The sequence below is a fragment of the Montipora capricornis genome, chromosome 2 (genome assembly GCF_036669925.1).
Source record: "Montipora capricornis isolate CH-2021 chromosome 2, ASM3666992v2, whole genome shotgun sequence".
In the NCBI taxonomy this organism is placed as follows: domain Eukaryota; kingdom Metazoa; phylum Cnidaria; class Anthozoa; order Scleractinia; family Acroporidae; genus Montipora; species Montipora capricornis.
The window spans coordinates 20,150,072-20,167,638 of record NC_090884.1 but is presented as its reverse complement, the minus strand read 5'-3'; the positions used below and the strand labels follow the sequence as shown (position 1 = coordinate 20,167,638).

Below are 17,567 nucleotides of genomic sequence, written 5' to 3'. Positions count from 1 at the left end.
TGATTCGAAAGTTGGTTAATATTGTTCATGTTGTTTGCTAAATATTAGGGTCTTGTTCACTACCGTGAGCAGCGGAAAGGTTTCGTGTTACACGACAAATTTCCATCAGCTGTTAAAAGGGAATTTGAAATCGACAGTGAAGAACATTCACTGGTGTTCGAAAAGTGAGAATCTAACTAAAAGAAAGTTACTCCAGGGCAGGAATGTGATGTTCTGAAGGTTTCCAGGGATGGGGGATTTTGATAGTCTGTAGGTGCCCAGGGGTGGGAAATTTGACGCTAGCTTCCACTAAAATGTCAAATTCCCCTGGTTACAAAATATGTGAGGCATATATTAAGAAGGAAAAATTAAAGCTAACCGTTGTAAATAAGCGCTTTGTTTCTCGCTCTATTTCTCTCAGCCTTACGTTGATTTATATACCCCGGGGACAGACCTCACGATCAAACTCCCGTGGTTAGCCCGACGCCCCCTCCTTGAGACTTAACATTGATGGCTGCATAAATTTCTCAAATTTTGTCTCCTCTTCTATCGTGCTGCTCTTTTATCCCGTTACTCGTCACTAACATGATTTCCCGCCAGAAAAACGCGGGTTGCCAAATGCAACGCTGCCACGCGATTTCCCGCCAAGGAAAATTGCCCGAACACTTCGTTCCCAAAGACTGTCCTGTCTCCCCACCTCCGACCGACAATCTGTGCGGGCGGACGTACGTAACGTTATAACCAAAATTTTTCGCATCGATAGATTTCCCAAAAAATCTGACCCATGGCTTTCCGCTGACGCGCTTCGCGCGCCTGAGCTCCACTCTATGGTCTGGGACTTGCCCAAATATTTTACCAGTACCATGAAGATGTTGACTCAGCAAAAACAGCAAGATCATTATGCATATCAGTGAGGGTGCTGGCAACAGCGTGAAACTGATGGTCATGCTCGCATCAACACTATAATCTATACTATATAAAGCTCAAACTAGTTCCTAAAGCACTGAAGAGCTTCTCGCTGCCTACGCTGACATTGAAAGCTGGCTTACGTTTTTCAGGATACATGTATAACGTTTCTTCAATTTTACAATAAAAAACAGTTTCTCACTCGCTGAAATGTCAAAGTGATCCATTTGCTTGACATTCGAAATGTCAATGCTTAGGCTTTTTGTTTGCATTTTAAGGTTGTCCATGGCGTCAGACACTTGTAGGATCTGTTAAACGCGTACATGGATCAACGTCACGTGCGAACTGTCAACAAATTCTCCAAAGTTTCTCAGTCTTGTCTACAAGTTTTCGGCCGTTGAGGTATTGACTTTAAACGGGTAATATTTTATGCAAATAAACCTTAGTAATGTTTGCAATGTTTCACCACATCTTTGCTTCCGGCAAAATCACGCGGGGAATTCATGCTCCTTGATCTCCAACAATTAGTCGTTCTCTTGGTAAGCCCAGATTCCATTACACTTAATGAAGATGAAAGTTCTTGACTTTAATCTCCTCTTTGAGGCAATTATCGACTGTTTCCCCCACAGTGCAATACGTTTTGGAGGTTCTTTATATAAAACGATACAAGTTATTTACTTTTTGGACTGTAACATGCTTCAGTGAACTGGATATGGTTTTAATGTAAATAACCCCCCAAAATGAACTGTATTATGGGATTGGTGAAAATAACTAATTGCCCATTGATTAAAATTATTGAAGAGATGGAATCCTTGTTTCAGTCTGCAAACTATTGGTGACTTGTATGTGTTAACGGAAGGATTTATTACCAATGACCCATGTCATATGGAATTTGATACTTTGTATTAACGCAAACTGATATATTAGTTACCTGCTTGAATCAGTTGAAGTCTCTTCTTTTTAAAATGTCAGTTAAACAGTAAATGCTTAGCTGCAGGCTCCGTCAGAAAAATCATGCATGTATTCTTGATTCGGGTCAGAGGTATGAATGACTGCTTTAGAAAAGGCCTATCCTTATGATAAAAATAATATCTTTCTTGTTTGACCTCGACATACCAAGACGTGGGTCCCACCGTAGAAACTCTAGATAGGTGTTAATTCAGTCACTGGATGACAATTGAGAAAATATGCCATAAGATCACATTGGAAAAATACTGCATTAAATAGCAAAACTAAAAGAAATTTGGAGTATTTTTGCCTCAAATCGGGCGCGTCAGAAAGTTATCCAATCTTGCAATGAACATATCATTACAGTATAACACTGCAATACAGGAGCAATAAAAACGTATTGGTAAATACCTTATCGAATGGAATGATAATTCTCAGGGGCACCCAACGGGTAATTTCTGTAAATATCTGTTCGGAAGGTGGGTAGAATTTTCGAATATTTGAACTCCGACTTTCGAGGCGCACTAAGATTTTGGACATTTTTCTGAACGATTTCCTAGATATTTCGCAAAAGTAGTGCAGAGTCTGAAAAGTGCAGGCGGAAATTTCGAAACCACATGGAACAACGCTAAATTTAATTGAGCTGCGTAATAGTCAACGGTGATATTGGAAATAGCATAAAATTTGAAGATTTGTAACTTCTATGATTTTCGTCAAAGTTTGTTTGAGAATCATCTTTTAAGCAAATGTCCCCTAAAAATTCCGGGAAAAGGAGCACGATTTACGTAATAGTTTTTTTCATTAGACATGTCACGAATGCTAGAGGAAAAAGACACCTATAAATTTCTGACCGACCTGAAGTTCCCTAAAACATCCGAACAGATAAATATTTTGTAGGGCAGATAATAACTCACTAAAAGAGGTCTTCAAGCGTTGTGGCCGAGACCAATTTAGAGACAAATTTTATAACATCCGGTTGTTGGGTGCCCTTGAATTCTCTGTTCTCGTCCGTCTACTACTGAAGAAAAAAAACTCCGACACTGTTGGCTTTAAAAAATACCATGACCAGAAACAAAATTATGATCAGTAAAAAGCAATCAGAGTTTGAGAGATATTCCAGTGCGAGTCATTGCTTATTGCCTCATTTCTCTCGGTCGAACATACACCTTAAAAGGACGAGGCCTCAGGGTTAATCCATAGTTTCCATCGAAGGATAGCTCTTCTTTGCTTGCAGCAAGCTGAAAATTAAGGCGCTGCAGCATGCACCCCAGAAACATAAAGAGCTGAGCTTTTGCGAGGGTTGCACCGAGACAGCGCCGTCCACCTGTGGAAAAGGGAAGGGAGAAGGCCTGCTGTGCAACAAGAACTTGACCATTTTCATCAAGGAAACGATATGGATCAAACATGTCTGGGCGATGAAAGTAATTGGGATCGTGATTAACTGCCCATAGATTCGCCAACACAAGCGTTCCTTTCGGTACAAAATAACCAGCAACGCTAGAGTCTTCAGAGGCATAGTGTGGTATTGCCAGTGGAATGACTGTAGCCTTCCGCAAAGTTTCTAGAACTGTAGCTTGTAACAGAGGCAACCGTGCACGGTCTGCAAGCGTAGGCAATCGCTCTGTTCCTACCTCTCGCTTCAGTTCTGCCTGCAAGTCGTGCTGTAGTCCAGGATTAGAGAGAATAAAAAGCAGTGCCCAGTTTAGTGCGGCAGACACTGTATCAATTCCTGCACCAAAAACATCTGCTATCAACGTCATCATGGATTCTTCATCCAGGCGATCATCCTCTGCTTCCTCCATGTTAATTCCACCGTTTGGGTTCGCTTTTGTGACCAACATTTCGTCTTGGATGACTCTATCCAGAGTTGCAGCAACATTGACTCCTGCCTCCTCAACATTTACATGGCGATGCAAACTGTAAACGCTTCTGACAAAATCAATGAGTTCTTTGACAGAGTCTTCTAAGGCCTTGCACTGCTTGCGTAGAGCAAAATGAAGCCATGGGAAAAAGTCTAACAAGTTTATAGCAGGGCTATTCTCAACAAAATCAGTTCCTCTCCGCAAAATATTCTGCAACGCCAGCGTAAAGTCTCTTTTTAAGTTATCTCCAAAAGTAAGTCTAAACGCAAAGTTAATGACTAAAGTTCTCAGTTGCTCTGAAAAGTCGAGAGCTTCACTCGTTGCGGCTTCTGTCAAAGAGCTGCATAGGCGCTCAGAAACCTCTTGTGCCAAAGTGTCAAAACGGCTCACATTGCTGAAAACAGCGTACAAAGCACGCATTGCTAGTTCTTTCTTTCTCTGATGCCCTGTTCCAATGTCACCAAACGCAAGGCTCCGACCTCCATTGCTGATTATTTGAAAACTATGAAATAGTGGTCTGGAGGAGAAATGGCAAGCCCTTTTTGATAAGGCCTCTTTCACAACATCGTGGCTGTTCAAAACGATTGCTCTCCTCCAACCAAGGCGAATGGAGAAGACGCTTCCATAGACTTTGGCCATCTTTGATAGAGCGATGTGTGGAGAATCCCCGAGCTGAAACAAGTTTCCAAATACAGACAGACCGAACGGTCCGGGAGGAGTTTTTCTCCGAACATTGGACAATTGCAGTAAGGTGAGAACCAGGATAGTTACAGAAGCAAAGCACAAAACGGTTGTAAAAAGCATCGTAATTTCGGGGGAAATGACACGCTCCATTTCAGCTATCTCATATACAAAGGCTTGTTAGAGTGGTTTTCAGTTAGCTTGTAGTAGCTTTGTTCCAGTTAAGCTCTGGGGGTGGTATTTATACTGTGCAACCTTGGTTGTTTACGAGCAATATTCCAATGTCAAGGTCGCTGCAATAAGTCACACTTGACAGGATCCGTTTGTTTTACAAAAAGGCAAAGCCTGTCTCAGTCGAGTAGGTTTGGATCACGAAATCGCACAATTTTAGCCAAACTAATCTTAGAAGAGAGAGAGCAATATTTCTTAAAACGTGGAACCGAAAAGAAGTCCTCCCCGTTAAAAAAAAAACTGAAGGGCTTTTGGAACCCACTCTACTCTAGCACTCCCTCCCCGCTCCCTTTTCCAACCCCCATCCTGTCTGTGTCAATAGATGACATAATCTTATTGTATCCTTTTGTGGGGAAAAAAACAAATATTTCTACAAATCGATTTGTTTTTGCAGAGGTTACCATGACGGACTTGCTTTGTTTGCAGTGTACTCTTTGGAGAAGTAGACATGACAGTTTCCTCTAAGCAGACGGTGACTAATAAGTAACTGGCGTGACTCATTGCACACACCCACTGACCTTCGTTCCTTACGATCGGCAACAACGGCGATGGCATATTTGATATGTCACGCGTAAACGATCGTCAAAAAACACCGCAGCTTTCGCTGCCGCTGGGAACAGACGGTATTTTCATTCCGTGATTCAACGTAGAGTGTTTTTGAAGTTGGAACTCTGGTATTGCCAAAGTACTGTGATACTGTAACAGAAAAGCAAAAGAAAAGCAAATCAGAGAAAAAATAGAACGCATGGGTGACAATCTCTGTGAGGAATACATAACAACTCACTTAGGTTGGCAAAGCCAAGGTCAGCTAACAATTCTCACTTACTAAATACAATGACGAAGCAAATTGAAACTCTGAGATAATCACACTTGACACTGTGAAGTCGATCTGAAGCAACTTAGCTCTAGTCAACTGACGTCAACACAAACACAGTTTATTTTTTTTTAGCTTTTGTTTTGTTTTGCACAAATTGCGGAAAAATTTATCTGATTAAATTGAATGGGTACTACTACCCTAAGTAAGCCCTGAGTCGTCTTTCGAATGGTCTAACCAAGGACTAAGATTGAGTTTGCCTTCCCTTGACAAAGCGGTTCACCCGCCTGATTTTTTCTAAGTAGACTTGAGTCATCAGGGTCCTCCTTAGTAGTCCACTATCATTTCAGCTAAATTAATATCAATTTAACCTTGACCTTGACGGTAGAAAGAAAAGACGTGTCTACAATTGACTCTTTCTTAATTATTCGACCGACTGCTTATTATTAGTGGTACGTTCGTCAATTGCCTCCAGAGCCCTCACGTACGAGGCCTTATGCACCACGTCGAAAGGAATGCGTATTATTAGAACCTTGTGCGTTTGAGCATTCAGTCAGAAACGCGGAAACTTTTAAGTTTTTAGATAAAAATGGAGCTCAGCCCAATGCAGATTTCAGGTGGCTCTTAGACTCCATAATCCCGGCGACAATGGGAGGATTTTACGAAGTTGTTAATAGACTTCTAAACAGGAAAAGTAAGATCTGCAAATACCGCACGGATATCGTTTTGACCGCTGTATCAATCCCAAGGTCACAACACTAAAATAAGATAGTTGAAGTCGTATTTTCGCAAAATTAAAGTTGTGTTAGCCAATGAGCAGGCTCTTTGCACGGCTTTGAACCCAGTTCCAAAAGTTGAGCGTGAGACAGAGAAAAAGAAAGACTGACAGAGGATACCTGCCTCCACAATTCGTTCGCATTTGATAAAACAGTTTTTGGAGAGCACTCCAACGGAAGAGCTTTGTGTAAGATTTTAGACCCTTAGAAAAGCATTTTATAACATTCTAGAGTAATAACAGATGTCTAAAAACGACGACAACTTTTTGAAAGCCTTAATTAAATCAAATGCCAATATTACACAATCAAAACCTAATGTATCACATTAGTAATACTAATATCACAAAAGAGCAATATAAAATAATAAATACTGGAATAAGCTGGTAACACTACTTGAATAATAAATGTCATCCACTTCAACTGAGAAGGTAAATTCAAATAAAACCGGCCGCCTTCATCGTTTGTCAAAGTAATTACAAGTACAGTATGCGGTTTTGGTAATTTAATTTGCCTTATTAACTGTGTCATGTGATTGAGAGTGGAGCCGGTGTCGCGAATAAAAACTTTCGCCGCTGGCTGGAGCCAGCTGCTAGCTAGAGCTGGCACTTTGATCCTAATGGCCTTCTTAATAACTGAATGCAACGCTCTTAAATGAGTGTGGTATCCATTACTCGTAATTCACGAATGGAATGCTATGTTGAACACCACTATTCTCACGGCAATACTTGCACAACATTACTCGGTCAAAAGTATCTTTATTCTGCCATCGTTGGCGATTTCCTGGACATCGCTTCCCGTGTATGACGCTTTATCCTGGACAAATACGCTCGAAAGTCGGTTTTTTATTCCATGTATAATGCCAGAACATTGCGTCGGAAAAAAGGAGCGTTTGGGGGCTGGAGATGGATAGGTAACCCGGAAAAAAACACATTTTCGAGTGCGTCAAATTGAATATAGTACACTCTACGTTCGTAGTCACAATAGAGTAGGCTTGCGATAGCCGGCTGCCTGCGTTAAAGGGACCTTAAGATCTAAGACGGCGACGTCGGCAAATACTTCATTTAAATTTTGCCAGTTGATGTGTTCGTTTTCCCAAAAACCGATAAAGTACTATCTGACTCTTTAACCTCCACGGTACACGGGCTGAGCTTGAGTAAGGCAGGTTTCCTTTCCTTTTGTCGGCATCGTTAGTTAGCAAAGAAAATGCAAAAATGGGCACGCGTTGCGTACGTGTGGTAATGCAGTAACACAGCGCTATATTGCATAACTGTCAACTGAGCTGCGTTTTGTTTTCCAGGTGAAGCAAGTTGTCTTTGCGTAATATATAGCTCTAACAGTAAAGATATTCAGTTTGGTATCGTATAAAATTATAGTGCCATGGTAGATGTCATAGGCAAATAGCCTCCTGAGAAGACGTGGTTACTAGTAAAATACTAAACCCAGAAACAGAGAAGAAAATAAAAGAGAATCGAGGCTGACTTGTTGATCATTTTCAAGTTCCCTTACAACTTCTTTACCACAAGTCTAATCGTGTACTCTGAGCGTGTGACAGCTTTCCAAGACAAATGTCCACTGAAGTTAAGCTTAGTATCTGGATGGGCGACTTACAGTCATTAACATAGGACCAAAAATTCTATTTTAACACTCAAAAATGCGAACCAAGCGAGATACAGATTTTGTTAACCTGTTTTATGCAAAACAAATTTGGATACACAACTTTTAGGAAGATCAGAAGGAAGTTTTCAGGAAGTGTCGATCGATAATAAAATACTTTGCCATCAGCAACAACTTGCGACATGAAAACAACAAAATTTGAACCGCGAATATAAAAAGTTACCATCAGCGAAAAATATTTTGGGAGATTTTTGTTGGGTTCAATTTTTCTATTGTACTTTTGGCTGCACAAGTAAATTGCAGAATCGAAATTGACGTCGAATTTAGCGGCCGTCGTGATCAAATTACCTTGTGTGTTTACTAACAACATGCGAAACAAAGGATACATCTGTGTCAAAATGATGGCAAGATACCAGGGTTTTTTTAGGTTGGTTTTTTCTGTAAGTGTTATGAAGTTTGACAAGAAATGTGCTAATTCAACACAAAGATTACAATCGCTTAACTCTTGAGGTTGACCATTATTTCTGCAAAGTAAAAAATTCACTCTCCTAGACGAGGTTATTTATCACCAGGTAATTCCATCGTTTTGGAAATAGCATCTGCTTTATTATTCATCAGCGTCACAAATTCCTGCTGATTTTTGGGGCTCATTTGTTGAAACTCAAGCACTCTTCCAACAGACCTGTTTATTTTGTGATTTATGCACGCGCTGCAGGCCTATTGCCACTACGGACTTACAACCCAGTGACATTAGAGTCTAGTGCACTTACAGTGCACCACCACCACAGGGCCCCAAGGTCAGTGTGGGGAAATATAAGGATTTTTATGGGAAGACAAGACCTGAGAACTGAGAGGATAATTTTACGAAAAAGTTTTCAATTTAAAAGCCTAACCTTATTGCCATTGTGGGTCGCTTCCTTTCTGTGAGGTTTCTTTTTTTCAGATTCGACGCGAATTGAGCCATTATCAGTTTCTCGGTTGTCAACCGGCAGGTACAAAACACAAGTCAAAGGTCACTGGTCATTGTTTTACCAATACAGACAGTATCCTAAACATTCATAAATACTTTCTGTAGTAGTAAAACAATGACCTGTGACCTGTGTTTTGTACCTGCCGGTTGTCAACGGTCATTATAAAATACCTTTTGTATTATGACCGTTGACAATCGAGGACCTCATCGAATAAATTCACGTCGAATCTGGAAAAAAACCTCACAGGAAGGAAGCGATCCACAAAGGCAATAAGGTTAGCCTTTTTAATCGAGAATTTTTTCGTAAAATTATCTTCTCAGGTCTCAGGTCTTGTCTTCCCATACAAATCCTTATATTCCCTCATACTGAGCTTGGGGCGCCTGTGCTACCACAACAATTTGAGGGAAGACTTGCATGATAATCCCTTGCATTGTTCCTCGAAGTGTGTTAAAGAGCACCTAAACATGAATGACTTTTGGTTACTAACATAAATCTCCCCATCCAAAAAGCAAACATATGTCACAATTGTTACCCAGAATTTCGCTTTTTCCGTGCCGTGCAAGCCACGTAAATTTGGACAAGCATCAGCGATTGTGATCTTTTTGTTGAATTAGCACCTTTCTTGCCGACAACACGCTTAAGCTTATGATGGCAAAAGCGTTGTAAGGGATTTTGAAAATGATCACCATGTCAGCCTTGAGGCCAATGTTTCTTGATTTCCTTTTATTTTATTCAATCTTTCTGGGTTTAATGTTATACCGAACTACGTGTCTTCTTTGGGGGTGTTTAGCAAAGACATCTACCATGGCACTGTAATGATTTACGACACCGACAAAAATATCACGTACTATTAGAGCTACGTACATGATGATTACGCAAGGACAACTTGAATCTCCTGGAAAACAAAACGCAGCTCAGTTGACAGTTACGGAAAGAAAAACAGTCAAGTTACTGCACTACCACACGTACGCAATGCGTTCCTATGTTAAAAATATCCTGTATCTCCTCATTCCCCCACTCTCCCCCAAATATCCCGTATCCCCACAATTTTCTTACCTAAGTATCCCGTAACCTGATCGCTTCTCGGCCTTTAGGCTAAGATTAGTTTTTCGGCCAAGGCTACGATCAAGTACCATTGTACTACGGTACTTTTTTCAGGGCCGTATGATGCAAGCACAGAACAGTTTCGGCTGTGTATCTGTTCTCTCGAGAAGCCACCAGCTCGAGCTTGTTCAGCTCGATTGTAGAATCATGCTGAACTTTTGTACTTGTAGCTTTTGTTGAGTTTTGAATCGATGATGAAATTTTGGCGGTTTGAAACCGGACTGGACTACTGGATTTAAGCTATTTTCTCAACGAGATTTCAAGTTATTGTGGAACGTTTGGTGCCCCAACACTGAAATCAAGATTATGGAATTGTAAATGCTGGACAATTTGGTCTGGACTATGGAACACGCAACTACGTGATTTTAGATTTTTGAGCATTGAGAGAAATGGAGTGCAGATGTTGTCATTTTGTCTTCGCCCCGGCAAATTTTAACAGTTTTCAAGGAACTACACCAGGATTACGGAACCGGACTTTCAATACAGGATGATAAGTTATTGAACTGTGATTTGTAATAAGTTTTTCGCATGATTTAGAACTGATCTTGTAATTTTTGTATCAAAGGAATCAAGGGGGCAAGTAAAACTTTGGTATTTGAATAAAGTATTTCAAAAAATAGAAATAATAAAAGATCCCGTATCCTGATAATCCCCAGTAGGGCTTTGTTGTTTGCATTTGCAAATTTAGTAACATTAAGAATAAGAGTTTTGACAGGAAACAACTTCAAGTTCAATTACAGATTTGTCTTTCTAATAATCTCTCGCCATTTTCCTAAGTTTACTTGTGGTTGAAGTTCACTGTAACTGGACAATTTGTGTTAACAGGAGCTCATCAAGAGGAGCCTCTATCTCCCATACTTGGCCTAGGAGTCAACCCTTTCCCGAGTAGATCTATTATTAGAACGCCTCCCAGGGGAAGTTTCACACGCCCTCAGTTCGAAGAGCCAATAAAAACAGAGCTATGACAGTCATTGTTTTACCCACACGATCAGGCTGAGAAATCGGTAATGGCGGACTGCGAGGAGGGATTAGCAGTTGACTCATCGGACGAAAGTTCTGATACGATGTCTCGTCGAGTGAATATAGTGCATCCTCTGATAGCGAAAGTGAAGAAGAGAATTTGGTCAGTCAAAAGACCTCTTGCGACGGCGGTGAAAGGAGAAAGCGTGCAAAACGAAATGCCGCGACTGCGAAGACCTCACAGCGGCGAAAGAAAACCAAAGTTAGCAATACGGCACTGGACAGCAAGGAGATGGAAGATGTTGCCACTTGGATTTTCTCTTCAGAAGAAGCGAAGAAAGTGGAACAGCGTATAAGGTCAACTGTTGAAGGACCCACGCGTTAACTCCCAAACGGATCGAAAGCATTTTGCCGAACATTTGTTTTGCGCCACCGAAGAGCCAAACTTCCAACTCTTGGTGGCGGGATTTTGTCGCAGATTTTCTACCTTGGCACAGGAATCCTTCGCGAGTAATCTCCAAAACTATCGGAAAGCGTCCTTCTCGGTTTCTTGGATGAAACTGTTGACTAATTTTCAGCCTGAAAAGGCTTCTCAGGAGCGAATGATTGTGGAAAGGCTTTTGCGCAACTCAACTACTAATTTCTCTTCAGACTGCGTACATTCGGTTTTAAGCGTTATCCATGAAACTGTTTACAGTACAGTTCATGACCACATCCGTTTAACGAAAGCAGAGGCCGAGACTAGCGAAGAGTCTGTACGTCAAAGAAGATGCGAGTTATCGGAAGAGTCTTGTATTGCTAGCGAGGATTAACTAACCACGGTTTTAAACAACTCCATTTATTACACCAGCTTTCTGTCAGTCGCTGTACTTTTCACAAGGGAGGTTGAATAGGGTTCAAAATCTAAATTACAGCAAATCGCGTTAGTGATATGAAAAACAGTTATCCCTTATAATCAAGCAAAGATATTTACCCAGTGGTATCTCACAGTTTCTCTCAATTCCTCTTACTAGCAAGTGACTTAAGTTGCGTAATCATGTCTATGACGTCACCTAACAAATTCTAATCACGGATTGTTGGCGATACACTCCCCCGCCAAAAAAAAGGTTACAGTAATCATAGTAAATAGTATCTGAAAGTTCACTTAGAAGTTAATTTTGTTTTCATCAATCGGTATAAGTAATACAAGTCTCTGTACAGGACGTTGAACAGTGACATATCCTTTGCCTTGGTATTGCTTCATAGGTTCGTTTACGGTGAGATTCTTGTATTGCACGTCTACTCTTCGCACTTTCCCATCTGCACCTGGGTAAACATTTGACACTTTTCCAAGCTTCCAGTTTCCTCTCACTAAGTTGGAATCTTGTATCATAACTACGTCTCCGATTTTCAAATTTCGGTGAGATGTGTGCCATTTTTGCCTTAATATCAAGCTTGGGAAGTAGTTCGAGTTCCATTTTTTCCAGAATGTATGAACAATTGTCTGGACGAACGTGAAACGTTTTTGGGTGTTCGCGTTTTCATCAAATGGGCCATTTGGTATCCTGCTTGTGGCTCTGCCTAACAGTAAGTCATTTGGGCATAAATATGCTCCGTCCTCAGGGGTTGGGTGTCGCCCTATTGGTCTTTCATTCAGCAAGTTGGCAATCTCGAATAAAACTGTTTGCAATTCAGAGAAGGTTAAAGCATTTTCACCAACCGAGAATTCAATTGCTCGCTTGACCGATCTTATAAGAGCTTCAGTTACTCCATTTTGCCATGGGGCATCTGCTGGGGTGAAGATCCATTGCAATCCTTTCATGACGCCATATTCCTTAATTTTCTTCCAATCCCATGTTTTTGTTATAGCGGTTAGTTCCTTACTTGCTGCAATTAGTTGAGTACCGTTGTCAGACAATAGCTTGGATGGATATCCGTTTAGGGACACAAATCTTCTGAGTACCATCAGAAATTTGTCTGTACTATAATCTGCTGCCAGATCCAGATAAACAGCTCTTGTTCCGAGACAATTAAATATTACTCCATAAGCTTTAGAGAACGTTCTCTTCTTTACCTCGTCCCGAATTTTAAAGGGACCAAAAAGATCAATTCCTGTACTGTACCATGGCGGTGCTGGCTTCAATCTGTCTTCAGGTAATTGGCCCATCACTTGCTGACTTGTTTTCTTAGCAAGTTTTTTGCAGATAACGCATCTGAACTTAATCGATTTTACCAACTTAAGGAGTTTGGGTATCCAATATTTGGTGCGCACTTTGCTGGCAGTAGTTAGAATGCCATGATGTCCTCTTGCATGAGTTTGTGCTACATAGAGATGTGAGAACGGATGATCATATGGTAGTAATATAACTTCGTTGTCACCGTAATTTGTTTGTAACTTTGCAGTACGACTGCTTACTACATAGATGCCGTCTTTGCGTGTGATAGGACACAAACGGTTGTACTTGCCATTTTCAATATCATTTCTCATGTTCTGCTGAATCTCTTTGATCCAGAAAATCTCTGACTTTTTAATATCTTCAGGTGTCAGTTCTTGCGTTGCGCTTTTAAATGACGGTTTGGGAAATTTGCTGTAAAATTTCAAAATTCTTGCAGTGACACGTAGTAGTTTGCCGTAACTCGAATATTTGGCGATGTCAATTCGTAACGCTAGGGTATCATGAGTTCCTTCTATCTTCGTTACCATTGTAGTCCGGATTACTTCGGATAGTTTTGGCTCCAAGTAATCACGAGTGATTGGCCACTTGTCTTCTGTTTGTTTAAGAAAATCGGGACCCTTTTGCCATGTGCTTTCAAGTCCAATGTCATCGGGCTTCCTGCCTCTTGTCAAACAGTCAGCTATGTTATATTTACTCTCTACCCAATACCAGTTTTCAGGGTTTGTTCCTTCCTGTATTTCACCTATTCTAGTGGCGGCGAACGTGTTGAACCCGTATGAGCTTTTCTGTATCATGGCATGTACAATCTGAGAATCTACGATGTGGTAGATCTTTTCAAAGCGATATCTACATTCCTTTTCTATGAACACTTTTAGGCGTTTGTTCAGTACCGCTCCACACAGTTCTATACGGTCAATGGACATCTTTTTTATTGGTGCAAGACGATTTTTGGACAGTATTAAATTGCTCTCAAATTGGTTATTCTTTCTTTGCCACCGTACATATGCACATGCAGCGTATGCGTCTTTGGATGCGTCACTAAACACAACGAGAATGGGGTCGCCAATAGCATCCATTGGTTTAAGGCATCTCGTAAATCTGATTTGATTCATGTCTTTCAAATCGTTGAAGAAAATAGACCAATTCTGTTGGTTTTCCTCGGGTATAGGGTCGTCCCAGTCAAGTTTCGGTTCAGTTCCCCACAAACGGCGTAAAAGAATTTTGGCCCTTACTGTAAATGGTCCTGCCAACCCTAGGGGATCATACACGCTGTTGATCTGTGACAAGATTATACGCTTTGTGAGCTGTTGGGGATCTTGGGTGGGGACGATATCGCTCGTAGACCTTGAAGTATGTATTCGCTTGGTAGTAAAGTTAACCTTGACTTCGAAACACAGTTGATCTTCTGATTGACTCCATTTAACTCCAAGTATCTTTTCTGTTTGTTCCTCGATCGGTATATTTGTTTTTTCTTGTCTGTCAGTATCGCTTGAGAACATCCACTCTTTGACTTCAAATCCTCCTTTAATAATAGCCTTCTCGATATCTTGAGTCAGTTTAATAGCTTGTTTGCGATCGTCCGTACTTTCGATTATGTCGTCCATGTACGTATTTCTTTGTATTATATCTGCTGCTTCTGGGTATTTCTCTCTTGACATCTCTGCGGTTTTTCTCAAAGCAACGGTTGCAATCGTAGCTGACGGCTTGTCACCGAATGAAACTCTGAGCATTATGTATGTGTCGGGTTCTCTTGTACTATCCATATCCCTCCACAGAAATCGGTGGGTGTGCTGATCTAACTCTGTCATCTTCACAGTGTGGTACATCTTTTTAATATCACCAATGAAGGCTACTTTATTCTCTCGGAAACGTATAAGGACTCCCAATAAGTTATTGAGTAGGTCAGGACCTTTAGCCCAATACTCATTCAAGATATGACCCATGTAATTGGCGCTGCTATTGAACACTATGCGCACTGGGGTAGATTTGGAATCAGGCTTGAGAACTTCATGATGTCCGATATAATGCACCGGTCCTTTGTAGAGTGTTAGTTCCTTTTTGGAGAGTTTCCTTGCAACTCCTCTAGTTACCATGTCTTTTATCTGGTTGTCATACACTTTTGCGTGTTCGGTGTTCCTTCTTAGACGTTTCTCGGTCGTTATCAGTTTCGCGAAAGCGACCTTCCGGTTGTCAGGAAGATTCTGAGGATCCTTGATCCAGGGATACTCAGCGACCCAGCGATTTTCCTCTTTGTTAAAGTTTAGATTTCGTTCGATTAGTTCCAGCTCTCGCTCTTCTTGAATAGTGCAGTCTTTCGCGCCTAAGGAACATTTTCCACATCTACATCCTCCACATTTCGGTTTGCATTCTACGCCAAGGTTCTCAATTTTGTAAAAGTCTTCTATATTGATTTTGCCTACAACTGTGTTGACTCTGGCATTGATGAAATCGTGATACAGATGTGATTCTTTAAGTAACGGGTGCGTTCCTCCAATACATCGCCCGAAACGATTCCTTAAGAGCACAAGATGACCGATGTTTTGTTCTCTTTCCGGGTGATAGGCTGCATATTCGTAACCGATTAAAATGTCCACAGGTCCTGAGGGTCGCTCGATTTCTTCCTTTGTGACGTTCTTGAAAAGATGTACTATGTCGTCTATGTTAACACTTTCAATGTCTGAGGTGATCCTTTCGATGCCGTAAGCTTCGAATTCGATGACGTGACCTTGCTTATCTATAAGAGGTACCTTGTATTTGTTGGTCTTAATCTTCTCGCTCTGTGCTCCAACTTTGATGACTGAAAGTTCGACTTTGGATCCTTTAAGTTTCTCTTGCTTTGCTTTAGTGTTTGTGATAAAACAAAGTGATGCGGCGTTATCCCACATTATATTAGCTTCTCCTCTTTTGGTTTTAACTCTTTGTACTTGTAACAGGCAGGTGTCAATTTTTGTATTGTGGCATACATTTGCTGAGGCTGAGACTTCCTGAGGTGTTTCTTCCGTCTCGTGTATAGATGGATGGTGCTTTCTTGTGCAGCCGCCTACACCACAGTCTTTCCTTGATTTGCATGTACGTTGTCGATGACCGATCTTTAGGCACGACCAACAGGCTCGTTTATCTTTGATGATCGTCTTTTTCTCTTCTATTGGCTTGGCTAAATAAATTCTGCAGTCTGCTGTCCAATGTCTTCCGTGTTCATGAATCAGACATTTTGGTTTGGGTTCTTTGCTTACTTCCTCGACGCCTTCTGTATAGTGCGATGTGCCTCTGTAATGTTGATTGTTGGTCGTCGTCCGAAGAGAAGCACTGTCGTATTCAATAGCACTCCTTTGATTTTGCAGAAATTCAAGAAGACTAGGGAACTTTTTTGATTTGTCGATGTGACTTCCGTGACAACTAACCATTTCCGCCCATTTTCTTCTGATGTCTGTTGATAAAGCTTTCTCTATAATACTGACCGAACTCGTTGTTGTAATTTCCGCTTCTAGACCGAGTCTTGTGAGGTCTCTGTATCCGTCTTCTACAAGAGTCACGAATTCGATGAAACGTTTATCTTCTCCTTCCTTAAGTGTTCTGAATCTACGTATGCCGTCAATGATAACGTCTGCAATTTTGGCTGGATCTCCATACTTTTCGTCCAGTCTTCGCCACATTTCTTGCACATCGTCGTCTATGCTCTTTACCAGGCCTTCGGGTTCTTTTCCAAGACAAGAGCGTAGCACATATGCGGCATCTCTTCCACGAATTTGTGGCATGACTTGTTTGTTGAAATCTCTTTTAAACTGAGGGTAATGACGTAGTTCTCCATCAAAGTGCGGCATTTTTACCTTTTCCAGGTGTAGAAAGGAAGAAGTCGCGTCAGATTCCTGTTTTATCTGCTCTTGTTCTTTTACGTTAGTATATCTAACTACAATTTGTTCAACAATTTCGTAATAATAGGTTTGGATTTTAGCTATCCATTGCATCTCAGATTCGGCTGATTCAAAGGGCAATAATTCTAACAGTTCAGCGTTAAAGGTTTTGCAATCTTGAAATTGATCTTCTATTTGTTTCTGTAAGTCTTTTAACGCAAAATTTTGCATTTTGTTTGACTGCAACGCGTGCGAAATACTTTCGTAAGAAGCTTCGAAAACAGCGCGCGCAGTGTTCCTTTTAACTTTTGCGTTGTCAATGGCCTCTTGACGAGCCGCGTGCTCGCGCGTTGCCTTTTCGCTTGTAGTGACATTTTCGACATATTTCACTTTACGATTAAATGCATTGGAATATTTTTCCTCGACTTCCGTCATCCAGATTTCTTCTTCGTCCACTAAATGCTCGTCAGTCAGGAAGTTAACATACTCTAAGTGCTTCCCTTCCAGTTCTTCCCATGCATCAACAAGTTTTGAGTAATTGGTTTCTACTACCTCGATTCCTTGGCTTGTCTCTATGGACTTGATCAAAATGTTCCGCTTTCGTGTGAAGTTTCCCTTAGCAATTCGCCGTGAATTCTTAGCTTTGTCGGTCATCTTCTGTTCCAGTCGTCGCTTAGTAGCTAACCACACTGGATTTTGAATGTATTGCTAGCG

At 41.0% G+C, this 17,567-nt stretch overlaps 2 protein-coding genes across 2 annotated transcripts; both read right to left on the bottom strand.

Moving 5' to 3' along the window:
* Positions 1-1,483: 1,483 nt before the first annotated feature.
* LOC138039040 (steroid 17-alpha-hydroxylase/17,20 lyase-like) lies at positions 1,484-4,395 on the bottom strand. The gene has a single exon (XM_068885196.1). The coding sequence runs from the start codon at positions 4,332-4,334 to the stop codon at positions 2,967-2,969; it is 1,368 nt and encodes a 455-aa protein (XP_068741297.1). The 5' UTR covers positions 4,335-4,395; the 3' UTR covers positions 1,484-2,966.
* A 7,595-nt stretch (positions 4,396-11,990) lies between these two features.
* On the bottom strand, positions 11,991-17,507 carry LOC138035636 (uncharacterized). The gene has a single exon (XM_068882263.1). It carries the CDS (start codon positions 17,505-17,507, stop codon positions 11,991-11,993), a length of 5,517 nt encoding a protein of 1,838 aa, XP_068738364.1.
* Positions 17,508-17,567: the final 60 nt, after the last annotated feature.